Consider the following 14,389-nt stretch of genomic DNA (forward strand, 5'->3'; position numbering starts at 1 on the left):
TTTCGTGCGCTATCTTCAGGAGTGGATCGGCTGGCTTTGGTCTTGACATCGGCTTCAAGTTTTAGGAGTTTGGTTTCCAGTTTCCGGCGTCGCCTTATTTCTCTTTGTAGATCCTTCTCGGCCTCTCGTTGACGTAGAGCATCTTCCTCAAGTTTTTTTAACCGATCTTGAAATGCATCCAAGGCTCCCTTGTTTGGGGAGTTCTTATTGTTGATTTGGGGAGTATCTTTTGGTGTAGAGTCCGCGTTTTTATGCGGCGTTCTTTCTTCTAGATCTGAGGTGTGATCGTTGTCACGATCGTTTGCCATGGTAATGGGATGACTTCTAGGGTCCCCGGCAATGGCGCCAATGTTTCGAGAGTTACCTGAAACTGTACATCGATCTCGGACGAGATCTTCTGTACTGGTCAGAACGGAGGTATCTGATTTGTAGGACTTAATGGAGGTGCTGATTCATTTGTCCCCGGAGGGTGGGGGGTACCTGCAAGGGACTCCGATGCTTAAGTTAGCAAGGGTATTAAGCAGGTATTGAGTAGAATCAGAGTATGAGTTATACCTGGGTGCTCCAGTGTATTTATAACAGCGTGGGGTGACCTTCTTAGATAAGATAAGTTAGTTATCTTATCTTTATCTTATCTTTGAGTGAGGTTATCTTATCTTCTGGGGAACCGCCTTTCTCTCTGTAGGCTTGGGCTGCCTTAGGATTTGGGGCGTGTTCCTCTATTTGGGCCCTTTTTTGGGCTTTCCCGTGATTTGGCCGAGCTCTTTGAGAAGAGGTCGGTTTGTCCTGACCTGAACAGGTCGGTCGCTTTGTCTGTAGAACATCCCGAGTCGGACAGCTCGACCCCGGGTATGAACAGTTTCTGACTGAGATTTGCTTATGAGAAAAGAAAGACCTTGGATTTCTGAAAATATTGAACATTATTTCTTTGAGAAGGTTTTGAACGATTAGCTATTGGATTTTAAAAGGATTCATAAGGCAATGATAATCACTGAATTTGAAAGCAGTTTTCTTATTGAAATATCTTCTTATGACAACTTTGAAACTCCGTGGTGAGACCGTGTGGTTAGGTTCTCACCCCCCTATAGCTTTACCTTTTTAGGAACCAGATGAAGAAGCATTAATCAGAGTTATACTGCGTTTGGTTGATATGTTGTTGTATCAATTAGATTATTTTCTTCCCTCGCCTTTGTTATTACAAGTTTGTAAGTGGGGATAGGAATTGTATGTTTTATATGTATATTATATTATGAGTTATTATGTAAGGAGTCTTGTATATGAATCTATGCCTGTTTGTATTTTTCTTAAGATAAAGTCTTTATTTCCGGTTTTCAAGGAAATCAGTGATACATTTTCGAGTCACAAGCTCCTATTTTAGTATTTAGTACGTAAAGTAGTCGTAATACTCCTTTCTATCAGAGTAGCGCAGTTGGAGGCGTGACTTCTGATAGTGAGGGTGTTACATTATGGTATCAAAGCGGTCTTTCTTGTAGAGCCTGAGGAATGGACCGGTTATGCTTCAATTGCATATTCTGAGAGTCTATCATGTAGTAGGTCTTGTTTGGATAACGAGAATAGAGCTTTAAGTACATGACGGTCTATTGATTAATGCCATTAGTCTTGCATTGCATAATTCCTGGTATTAAGTTTGGCCGGCTTAACACTAGTGAATTATGTATATGTAAGAACTAACGGGTTATCATAGATGATATGCGAGTCATATATAACGCGAGTCGCGGGTTTTGGGAACGTTAGAAACTCAGTTCTAGAAATTATTTCCGTTTCGACGTATAATCTTTATTCGTGGTTGACGTTATCTCTTTCTTTATCAATCGTATTGGAATCTCTAGTTCTTACTTTCTTTCTTGGAATGTGTTTTGGATATTTTTCTACCATATCATCTAATTTATATATATATATATATATATATATATATATATATATATATATATATATATATATATATATATATATATATCCTTGCTTGATTATGTTCCTAATTGTTGCTTGAATTTTAAGGAACATTCAACCTTGACACTGTTCATAAATTTAGTATTTGCTTATTTGATCTTGAATTAGTTTTGGTGCAATGTATAACCCTTGATTCCTAAATCATTTGAAAAATCATTTGGAACCTTTACCCTTGATGTTGCTCATATTTCTCTTCACGAATCATGAGTTTTTCTTTTGCGTTGGTTTTGAACTTGTTTCACATGACAATAGTCCTTAATTCTTTGAAAAACGTCATATGTTATTCCTTGATTAGTTTACACCGAAGGTAGGTACTTTAATTATGCCACATGATGCGCGTGTTGCTTAGTCTTCGATTTATCATCTTTTTCACTCCTTGTTTCAATTCTTTTTGGAACCAGATTGGATTATCCATCATTGTTATTATTTATGCATTTCTTCATAAATTCTGTATCCTTTTATTCGATCCTAAATCTGTTCTAGCGTAACACATAATCCTTAATACTTGAGTGATTTGAAACCGTGAAAGTTACTATTCGAACTAAGCTAACTATATAATTTGATTCTTTTGTACAATGTGGGTTTTTTATAATTCAATCAATTGTTTATATTACCCAATCGATTAAATTTTGTACGTGACTAATGGTATATTGATGAGCGGATAATTTATACGCTTTTTGGCATTGTTTTTAGTATGTTTTTAGTATGATTTAGTTAGTTTTTAGTATATTTTTATTATTTTTTAGCTAAAATTCACTTTTCTGGACTTTACTATGAGTTTGTGTGTTTTTCTGTGATTTCAGGTATTTTCTGGCTGAAATTGAGGGTCCTGAGCAAAAATTTGATTCAGAGACTGAAAAGGACTGCAGATGCTGTTGGATTCTGACCTCCCTGCACTCGAAGTGGATTTTCTGGAGCTACAGAAGCCCAATTGGCGCGCTCTCAACGGCGTTGGAAAGTAGACATCCTGGGCTTTCCAGCAATATATGATAGTCCATACTTTGTCCAAGATTTGATGGCCCAAACCGGCGTGGAAAATCAGCCTCAGAATTTCTAGCGTTTAACGCTGGAACTGGCATAAAACTTGGAGTTAAACGCCCAAACTGGCATAAAAGCTGGCGTTTAACTCCAGAAAAGGTCTCTACACGAAAATGCTTCATTGCTCAGCCCAAGCACACACTAAGTGGACCCAGAAGTGGATTTTTACGTCATTTACTCATTTCTGTATACCCTAGGTTACTAGTTTACTATTAATAGGATCTTTTGACATTGTATCTGTACCTCATGACACTTTACACGTTTCTTTGTGTACCTTTTACAGTATGAGTCTCTAAACCCCATGGTTGGGGGTGAGGAGCTCTGCTGTGTCTTGATGGATTAATGCAATTACTACTATTTTTCATTCAATCATGCTTGATTCCATTCCAAGATATTACTTGTTCTTAAACTGGATGAATGTGATGATCCGTGACAATCATCATCATTCTCAACTATGAACGTGTGCCTGACAACCACCTCCGTTCTCCCTTAGATTAAGTAGATATCTCTTGGATTCTTTAATCAGAATCTTCGTGGTATAAGCTAGAACTGATGGCGGCATTCAAGAGAATCCGGAAGGTCTAAACCTTGTCTGTGGTATTCTGAGTAGGATTCAATGATTGAATGACTGTGACGAGCTTCAAACTCCTGATGGCGGGGCGTTAGTGACAGACGCAAAAGAATCACTGGATTCTATTCCGGCCTGATTGAGAACCGACAGATGGATAGCCGTGCCGTGACAGGGTGCGTTGAACATTTCCACTGAGAGGATGGGAGGTAGCCACTGACAACGGTGAAACCCTTGCATACAGCTTGCCATGGAAGGAGCCTTGCGTGCTTGAAGAAGAAGACAGTAGGAAAGCAGAGATTCAGAGGATGGAGCATCTCCAAAACCTCAACCTATTCTCCATTACTGCAAAACAAGTACTTATTTCATGTTCTTTTACTTTTCACAATCAATCCTGATAATTTCTGATATCCTGACTAAGATTTACAAGATAACCATAGCTTGCTTCAAGCCGACAATCTCCGTGGGATCGACCCTTACTCACGTAAGGTATTACTTGGACGACCCAGTGCACTTGCTGGTTAGTTGTGCGGGATTGCAAAAGTGTGATTGCAATTTCGTGCACCATATATTCCAATTCAATCGATTGGTATGATCATTCAATCGATTGAAATGTGACGTAAATAAGTTTCTGAGAAAAGGACAAATTAGTCCTTGGGCCTTTTAATCTGCAGACATTTTCATCTCTGACCATTGGAAAATACTTTTAAGTCCCTGATGTCCCTAAAAATTAGACGGATCAGTCCCTCCGTCCATAAGCCACCATCAGACCCGATGGAAAAGGCTGACCTGGCTCCCCTTCTGCTTACCTGGCTTAACGGCATTCCCACGTGGCACGTTAGTGGGATGGAGCTTTTGAAAAAGGGACACATAAGTCCCTGTCACTCAAAACGACGTCGTTTTGTGTACTATCCCTTATATACACTCTCATTCCTTTTCTTGTGTACAATGTCTATTACACCCACAGAGCTTTTACAGAATTACATTAAACCATAAGGAAGACTAAAGATCAAACGCAGGAATACTCTGTTTCTCCCTCCAAAAAAAACACCATCCAGACTGAGAAGGTTTCGGTGTGCATTCGTTGTCGAAGAGGGAGAACCATATACTCTGTTTCTCGTCTTCTTTATAGAGATTCCCTTCGTCATGAGTGATGCTTTCAGTTTTATTCCTTCTTTGTTGAGATGCATGCTGATGAAAAAATCGAGTGTTCTTGTTCCCCGCTTTCAACAAGTTCGCACGAGATCTTTGGGCCCATTTAATCTCTTCTTGATATAAGAGTTTGTCTAAGTCTGCCTGTGCCCTTTTCAAATTCAAAATTGTTTCTTCAATTTGTGAGTGAGATGTAAGTTGTCATATGAGTTCTTATTTACCTTTATTTGTTTCGGAAGCTCCCCAAATTTCTCTTTTCTCCATTCTTGCAATGCTTTGCTGCACTTTCCTAGTTTCTCTTCAATCTGATCATAGTTCACAGCCCAGCTTCTTTTGATAATCTCTTTGCATTCAAAGTCTCTAAGCTACATTCTTCGAATCTGAAAATATATGGCCTCTTCCTTTTTAAGCTCTCCCCATGAACATCGTTTAGGATTGGACAATGTTCTGATCTATATCTTTGAAAATGTTTTACCACTCCTTCTAGGAATGCTTCCTTCCAATTTATTATTGCCACTGCTCTATGTAGCCTTTCTTGAATATTTGCTTCCCCAACCTGATTGTTAGACCAAGTGTAAGCATATCCTACAAAGCCTAAATCTAGTAATTGATTCACTTGAAGAGATTCCCATTTACCTGAGTATAAGTCATTGGCAGCCCTCCAAGTTGCTCTTGTTTCAACAACAATAAGCTCACTCTTTTTTCTTTTAACCTACTAAAGAAGGTTGTTTTGGATGCCTTATTTACGAAAAGAAACTAGCTATAGGAATCAGATTCAAGTAATCCCATCCCACACTTCAAATCTATCTATAAAAAAAAACATAAGAAGCAATACATGAATGTGAAGTGCCATTTTAAAATAGCAGAACTATGGAAGTGTTTAACATCCTCCTCGAAAATGTAAGCAGGAGTCAAGTCAGTCCCCCCGCCAAACCACCACTGCCTAGGTGCTCCGGGAGCATCTATAGAATGCAACAAGGTTACACAGTCAGTAGCAGCAAATTTATGCAGATACTTATTTGCAAGATAATAACCTTAGAAATTGGCATAAGTAAGATTTTGAGCTATATGACAAACAACAGTAGTAATAATGGTATGAGAAACAACTCCGAAATAAGGATGGAAAATCATAATCTGCAAGGTTGGGGCAAATGGGTTCTTCGAATGCAAAACCTGAAAAAGGTTGATGTCATTTCATTCCATCTGAAATCGAAAAGAATTGAATGGGGGAAACACTTACGGAGCTGATTCCAGCAGTGAAGAACGGAAAAGGACCAGGCTTCTGGTCAGAAGAAGCGGCAGCTTTTGTAGCGCCGTAAGCTTCTGGCGGCATGATGCTATAAACAACGGAGACATTAACTCCAGCCTTCTCCCAAATGGCCCCGTCTTGGAGAATCCTGCTGATGCCGCCACCGCAGCCGGGCCTGGACCAAACGTCCTCCTTCAAGTTGGTCCCGTCGTCGGCGGCCTCAAGGGCGGTGGAGACGGGGTCCTGAGCTTCTCTAATCATTTTCTCGAAGTGGGCCCTTACAGAAGAGGAGGAGAAAGAAGAAGGGCCATTTAGGGCCAAACGAGAAACGACGTAGTTTTAGGGTTGATGGACTTATTTGTCCAATTTTTGAAACTATCCTGTTGACTCATCAGTCCACGTGTGTATCTATGACGCCAAGTCATCAGAACGGGAGCCACGTCAGACTTTTTCGTTGAGTCTGACGGAGGCATTTGCACGGATGGACTCATCCGTCTAATTTTTATGAAGGTCAGGGACTTAAAAATATTTCAAATGGTCAGGGATGAAAATGTCTGCGGGTTAAAAGGTCAGGGACTTATTTGTCATTTTCTCTAAGTTTTTTCTGATAGCAAGATAATCCAATCGATTGAATTTTGAATCGCCCCATTCTCAATTTTCATTTCGTTTTTATAAATTTTGAATCGCGCCGTGACTAATGGTTTATAAATCGAGTGAGTTATAGGAAACTTGAAATTCAATCGATTGATATTTTAAGAAATACGATTTCAAAATCTTCGACAGATATAATGGATCAAAGATAAATTTTTAATCGATTGAAATTACCAAAAAATTATTACGATTAAAAGATCTAATTCGTTATTATTTTTGTTTTTTATTATTAATAAACATAATAAATAAATAATAAAACAATAATTTATAAAATAAAAAATAATTTTTATAATTAAATAAAATATATAAAATTAATTTATAATTAAAATTAGAAACTAACTATTTAACTGCAGGTCCCAACGAGACAAGTGATGCTGCCATTGACCTAAAACTTCGGCTGCGTGTGTTGATTCAAGCACGTACGTGTCGAGTAGTAGGTTTTTCTTTTTGTTAATGGTGGCTACTTAGATAATAATACCTTCATGTAAAATTGAAAAATGTTAGAAGCAATGAGAATTTATTATTTTTAGTAATTATTTAATTATATTAATTTAATTTTTTTAATTTAATAATTTAATAATATATTTTATCTATATTTTTTATATTAATAATTAAGTAATAAATTTTAATAGTTTTCGAGCATTAAAATTACATGCAAGACGATAGTTGCCCCATATTCAACTATGATCTTTACATCACGGCATGCATATAAGATGTAAGTATGTAACTACATTGGGACTAACTACTACTTCATTTCAGAGCAACCAAATTTAATAGTTAATTTTACATGTTTTTAAAAATGTTGTAGTAGTTTCCATGCTTTATTAATAAATTATTAGTCTGTCGGGATCACGTTATCACAAACAATTTGCTTACATATGAATATGATTTTAATTAAATTAATTAATTATTTGATGTAGTCTATCTATAGTAATAACATTTTTTTTAATATTCTTGTTATGGGGTTATTTAAAAAAATGTTTAAAATATTTTTTAAATATATTTTTTAATAATTAAAATTTAATACATATAATTAATTAAATTGTATCAATTTTATCAAAATTAAATCAAATAAATTAATTTAACCAAAAATTTAATAAATTATATTTTAAATTAATTTAAATTAATATTTTTTTATAAATAAATAACTACAATATTATTTTTATTATAAAAAATAATTAAAATATTATTATTATTATTATTATTATTATTATTATTATTATTATTATTATTATTATTATTATTATTATTATTACATGTACAAACGTTTTTTAACTAAATTCAATTAATTAAGTTGGTAAAACATCCGTATACGTTTGTACATATAGTATCACTGTAAATTAAATTATGATATTGCCTAAAATAAGTTTCGAATTTCTAAGCGCGAATTAAAATAGTTTTTAATCTTTATAAATAATCAAATAAATCACTCAAATTAAATATCATAAATTTTTTATTTTTTTCTCTAATCCAAAATTCTGTTATTGCAGTATTGATATGAACCGTTAAGAGTCAACATGACATTATTATTATTATTATTATTATTATTATTATTATTATTATTATTATTATTATTATTATTATTATTATTATTATTTACTTTGCTTGAGTACGTATACGTAATCTATCTGTGTTGATATATAATTAAGGTGTTTGTTTCGGTAAGTTGATAAATTCATATATGCCAATATGTTTAAAATATAAACAAGTAATAATTAACTATGTAAAATTTATTTTTTATATTAGTATTTAATTTTTTTTAAAAAATATATATTATATCACCATTTTTACTATAATATTTTTTTAATTAAATAAAAATAAAAAATAATTTTTATTTAATTTATAAAAAGTATTAAACATCCTTATTTTATTCAATTAGACAAAAATATCCTTCTAAATCAATCAAATTTTAGAATTCAACTAATCCTAATTTTATATTTTCAAATAATTTAAACAACAAAACAAAAATATATCTAAAAAACAAAAAAAATCAAAATTTTTCGTTCAACTGAATTTAAAAACCCACTCGATCTCTCTCATCTTTCTCTGGCGTCACACTCAAACTCTCTCTCTCGTCTCCGGTCACGTAACCAAGGTCGTCGTCCCTCTTCTCGTCTTCGAAACCTTACTTAACTAAGGATTGAAAACTCTATTTACATAAATGTCCAATTTTCTTTGGAAAAAACAGGTGTAAAAGATTTGGAAACTGCATTGCATAACTACAAATCAATTTCTGTTGATGCTCCTGAACAAGCAAGTTGGTCTGTGGCTGAAAATGATCGATTTGAGCCTGCCTTAGTGGAGGTATTTGCTTCTTGATTCTTGAATGCTTCTCATCTTAAATTTTGAATCTAACTTTCCAGTCACGTGAATTTTTTGGTAGTGCAAGAAACTAGTTGCTGAAATTGGGACAATGATGAGTGTTCAAGTTATTATTATTGAAGGATCAATGATCAGTTCAAACCCCTACTTTTCAAGTTCTTAGAGGCGTGATTTCACTGTATGTGCTTTGTGATTAAGTTGCTTAAATTCAGGATTTTGTTTGTCACATAACTCTGATGCCTTGAATCACTTCAATAAGCTCTGTTACTTGACAAGAAATAAAGGAACTGAAGAATCTATGATATCTTGAAATTAAACCAGTATAATAGTGATATGATTGAGATTCTGTTCTCACATATGAAATGCAAATAGACGGTGTAAATTTTGGTGATTTGAAATAACTTCATGCTATCATCAACACAACAGTTTGCTCCTTTTTTATCCTACTAAACTTTCATATATGCAGTCATCTTTTTATTCTTTCTGAGAGGGAGGTTTTATTCTTTGGAGATGAAATATACTTTGTTTTAAATTAAGATTTCTTTTATAGTGCATTCTTTCTTCTTTTTTTTTTGCCAAAAATTTAATTTATTCAGTTAGAAATCAAGGTAACAAAGTAACTCCATTGAAGTCAAAACTTATTTATTTGATATCTAATTATTAACATGTCTCCCAATTGATTATTTCTAATTCATAGGTCTCTAAAACTGTACCTGTAAAAGCGTCCGATTTGTGAAGATCATGTTTTTTTTTTCACTTGAAGGCATATATTGCTTTTATCGCATACTGGATTCCTTCCCGTTACAAATTGATGTAATTCCTAGGATACATGTGATTATTGTTTTATTCTCACTGAGAACTTGTATGGATATGTCCCTTTTTAAAGATGGTGGAAAGCAGATGCACAGGCTGAATTTGCCGCTTTAATTGCAAAGATAATTTATAACAATGAAATTAAAGGATTGATTGTCATGGTTAAATTTATAGTTTACCTCTTAGGTCCTAGATATCTTAGTATGTTTTGTTTTATGTTGCTCAAAATCATTTGTTGCATGAACCATTCATATATGTATCTTTCCATATATCTCATTATCTATTTTCTTAAAGGTGTTGTTTCTTTGATGATTCCATCAATATCATTGTTTATTGTTAATCCAACACTTTGTTTATGTAAAATAAATTGAATACTTCTAGATTTGGGTAAAGTGGGGATAGAGACGACAGTTCATTCCCCTGAACAAGCTAGGTAACTTAATTGATAATTTTTTTTATAATAGATAAGTTGTTCATTCCTTTTTTGAATTGTCCTGTTATATTTAGGTCTTCCTAGTTTGTGATTAGTGCAACAATTGTCAGTGATTTGACTTTTAGGTTGGATAGTACCTAATTTTGTTACAAAGTAGAAATTTGCTTCGATTCACACTTTCATTGTATCAACTGATCTTTTCACTCACATACAGCTCATAACAAGCATGCCAGTAGCATTTGTCATAGTATACGTAATCCGTAGCTAATTAAAATGCAGATTTTGATTATTTGGGAAGTCTTTTCTTGAACACGTTTTATAAAAATATATTCCTCTTGCCTCCATATAGGCTTAAAAGCTTTCGCCTCTTCTTGTAATACATCTCTGCGCGTTGCGCGAATGAGTCTGCATCTTGTTCAATTAATTTGAGCATTGCCTGTGTCTTCTTATTATGTTCTGCCATTAAAGAAAACAAACACATCAATCCATTTTCTTTCCTTTTACCTCTCAAAATTAAAACGCATAGACACCATACATAGCAAACTGAAAAGTGGATTCTAGAAGAAAAATGAGAATATTAACTTGAAAAGTAACAATCATTATTAGTGCTTGCTACATGTTATATGATGTATACTCAATTTTATGATTCTAATTGTCATAGTTGTTAACTTGCACTTATTAATTATTATGTTATTTTACCAGCATCCAGTATGGTATTGGGATCTTACAATCTATCCAGAATTAGTCAAAGAGCCTAAAGAAGTCTCTTAAAGTGATTGTTATCAAGTTTTGCTACTTAAATTGTACTTTTATCTTCTTGTGCTGGTAGTCGGTTCCCACTTTATTTAGAAAAAAAGGCAGCCCGGTACACAAGCATCCCACCGTAACTTACGTTGCGTTTGTTTGATGTCCGTGTCTTGCCAAGACATAGATACAGTGAGACGTGTCTATTATTTGGATTCTGAGACACAGAAATAAGAAGGACACGGTTACACACAAGAACACACAAGTTACATGTATTTCATGTCTGGGTAAAATGCTGAGACACGGATGAAGGGCGATGGACACGGATCAGTATAAAAAATTTCAGACGATTTTGTCCTTGTTAATTTTTTGAAATTCCAAAAGGGTCCCCTGTTTATATCAAACCCTAAGCAGTGAAAATTCCTTGTGTAGTTGTTCTGCATCATCGAAGGTGTATGACTGCCGCACAATGTCTACGTTTCCCGCTGACTCTCTTCTCCGAATACTGCATGCTATGCTCTGGTTGCGGTGATCTTGTGTTGCTACTCTGCCATCTTTGCGTCTCTATCTGGTAGCCACGTTAACCTCAAACCCCTGCTGCGCGTTGAGTCTTTCATCCTCCGCTGCTGCAACATCTGCCCTCTCGGTGTGCTTTGCCTCGTTGTCTCTGGTATGTTTTCTTATGTGAAGTTTCTTCTTTTAATTTTGATTATTGATCAGATGGGTTATGTTGATTAATTGCTAATCCAGAATTTGGGTATGTGGACAATTGAATTGTATGTAAACCTGGGTTTTTGGGTATTATTCATTATTTATTTTGTTTTCTTCTGAAATCTTCAATAGGCAATGGATAATCTCGGTGGTGGTTGTTTTAAATGCATATTGAAGCTTGATAAGTTATTTTTTCTAATTGAAGAGGAAAAAGAGTGAAAAAAGCCATCTGCCTAATTGAAAGAAACTTATCATAAGTTAGACTTTATAAATTGTTGTCACCATCAAACATTTTCTGCTCAACTATGCAGCAAAATCCTCAAAAAGAAAAGAGTTGTAGAAGGAGTTGTTGCTGCTGTGATAAATAAAATTTTGTTACTGATCTGTTGAGCTTATTAGTGCTGATTGTTGATAAAACTAGTGATAAAAATGTTGCTCTAATTGCTGATTAATATGTTAATTAAATTGCTTATGAAATTATTAATAGGTGAGCTTTTTAATTATTATCTATTGAAGAATGCTAGAGGATAATTTACTTGTGTTGTGTTTATAAAATTGCTTATCAAACTGCTTACCAAGTTGTTTCCTATCATGATTTGTGTTATGTGGTTGTAGAAATTATTAGGATTTTTCTTTTATGTATTTACTTGTTATTGTTTCTTAGGAAGTGATGATGGATCGTTCTGAACAAATTAAGCTATGTGTTGGATATTACTGGATTATGAGAATGCAATGAAAAGTTTCCTGGATGTGGTCTCACTGTGAAGCACATCAGAAACAAACACAAGCGGCTGAAAGAAAAATATATGTTTGTGGCTGAGATGTTGGGTTGTAGTGGTTTTGGGTGGAATTCCGAAAAGATGTGTGTTGAAGTGGATAGTAAACAAGTACTGGAAGCTTGGGGAAAGGTGTGATCTTAATATTTTTTCGCATCTATTCATTCTTCTTACAAGTACTTGCTCGTCTGAACATGTAATTGTTGGCTTTGTTTTATGTTGTACAGGGTCGCAATGTTACACTCTACACTCCAAGCAAGCCTTTTCCGTTGTTCGAACGTCTTGGGAGCATTTTTGGCAAGGATAGAGCTACTGGTCTTGATGCATGCAGTGGAAAAGATGCTGAAGAAGATGTCACACCGGGCTCTACATTTGCTACGGCCACATCTGGTGGCTTGGGTTTAGGCGGTGACGATGTTGACATGGAAGATTTAGCAGCTGCAGAGAGCGAACTACCCAATACCTTTTCAACCTCATTTGCTTCATCAAGTGAGAAAAATCTAGGACGTCACACTGCAACTAAAAAAAATCAATGATGCTGCGGTCCTATCAAACTTAGCAGAAACTTTTAAATCTGCGGTTGAGGATCAAGGAAAGCATGTGCAGGTACTAGCCAATGCAATGTCTGGTGTTAATGAGCAAGTGAATCTTGGCCGTACACTGAAGAGTCTTGGTTTCACTACAATGGAGATCGTGCAAATTGCAAAAAAATTTGTGCAGAATCCAGAATTGAAGGCAACCTTTTGGAGCTTAGACGAGGAAAAGGAAGCATTCGCACGAGATATAATGGACAACTTTTAACTATTGTTAATGTACTTGGTTATCTTAATTGTTAATTTATTCGGGTGTATTGCTAAACTTATCAAGATATTTTGCAAAACTTAGTAGGGTCTTCTGGTAAACTTAATAGAAATCGCAGGGTTATGTTATTTTTTTTCTTATGCTGGACAAGTGACGTATACTAGCTACATTGCAACTCTTTTGTGCATTCTGTTGAATTTTATTGAGTTTTGCATTATGTATGTTAATATTCTGCACTTAAATTATTTATTAGGATTCATTTACTTGTATTGTATAATTTTGCCCCAAAAATTATGCACTTCTGTAGCACTTTCAGCAAATTTTGCTTAGTATGTGATGATTTTCTGCTATTCTACACTTTTTTGGCACAAAATATACTCTTATAAGTGAAAAAAATATATTCTTAGCTAAAAAAATCAGCAAACCAAAATAAATATCAAAGAAACCACTTTTCATTGAATTTTCAATTCATACAAGTTCATTACAAGTGAAGGATCTAACAAATAATTGTGTATTTCCTAAACCTATGCTAATATAACTCTTATGCTATTCTTAAAGCAACCAGTAGCTATGGGAATAGTTTCCTTGTCCCTGCAGATGTACTCTTTGGGAGACCAAGACAGCTTTAACAAAAATAGAAATGGTTATCAAGAATTGGAAGCTGAGTTGTAGTCCTGAGGAATATGACTAAGAGATCTTGGTTGATGGAGGATGTATACAGATTTTGTGAAAATCAACATGCTTGATGGATAGATTGCTATGACTAACCACGACAATGCCTACAACAAACCTGCATATAGAAGTAAATGGGAATTTAGGAAACAGTTATATCATCCGTAAAAACTTAAAAAACAGCAAACTACAATGATGGGAATAATTCAAAGATTTGATAGATATGATTATCACTAAGCAACAACAAGTGTAAATGCCTTTTGATTGATTCAATTGAAAGCTATCTATATTTATACAACATAGAAGATGCTTGCACAAAAGCCAAAAAACCTAATAGAAATCAAAGCATCAGTTTTAGACTTTTAGATGATAAATAGAGAGAAAAAGGTATCATGAACATTTCATCCAATTCTGATTTAACAAGCTAGAAATTAAAAAGATGTTTCCACCAACATTGATTAATTATTTATCTCAACATATATAGGAAA

At 34.4% G+C, this 14,389-nt stretch overlaps 2 protein-coding genes across 2 annotated transcripts; one reads left to right on the top strand and one right to left on the bottom strand.

The window, feature by feature from the left end:
- Positions 1-5,236: 5,236 nt before the first annotated feature.
- LOC112708802 (oxygen-dependent coproporphyrinogen-III oxidase, chloroplastic-like) lies at positions 5,237-6,314 on the bottom strand (the record flags this gene model as incomplete). The annotated part of the gene is made up of 4 exons (XM_025760733.1): positions 5,237-5,285; positions 5,565-5,743; positions 5,837-5,902; positions 5,970-6,314. Coding segments are annotated over 4 exons (639 nt in total), but the record flags the coding sequence as incomplete, so codon positions are not given.
- A 4,568-nt stretch (positions 6,315-10,882) lies between these two features.
- On the top strand, positions 10,883-13,340 carry LOC112712875 (uncharacterized). The gene is made up of 3 exons (XM_025765754.3): positions 10,883-11,611; positions 12,317-12,560; positions 12,656-13,340. Exons 2-3 carry the CDS (start codon positions 12,459-12,461, stop codon positions 12,962-12,964), a joined length of 411 nt encoding a protein of 136 aa, XP_025621539.1. The 5' UTR covers positions 10,883-11,611; positions 12,317-12,458; the 3' UTR covers positions 12,965-13,340.
- The last annotated feature ends 1,049 nt before the right edge of the window (positions 13,341-14,389 follow it).

The sequence above is a fragment of the Arachis hypogaea genome, chromosome 9 (genome assembly GCF_003086295.3).
Source record: "Arachis hypogaea cultivar Tifrunner chromosome 9, arahy.Tifrunner.gnm2.J5K5, whole genome shotgun sequence".
NCBI lineage: Eukaryota > Viridiplantae > Streptophyta > Magnoliopsida > Fabales > Fabaceae > Arachis > Arachis hypogaea.

Excerpts from the sequence above, each read along its gene's own strand:
- LOC112712875 (XM_025765754.3), top strand. The coding sequence starts at position 12,459 with ATGTTTGTGGCTGAGATGTTGGGTTGTAGTGGTTTTGGGTGGAATTCC. Across the intron at positions 12,561-12,655 it reads TACTGGAAGCTTGGGGAAAG|GGTCGCAATGTTACACTCTA; the intron begins GTGTGATCTTAA and ends TATGTTGTACAG.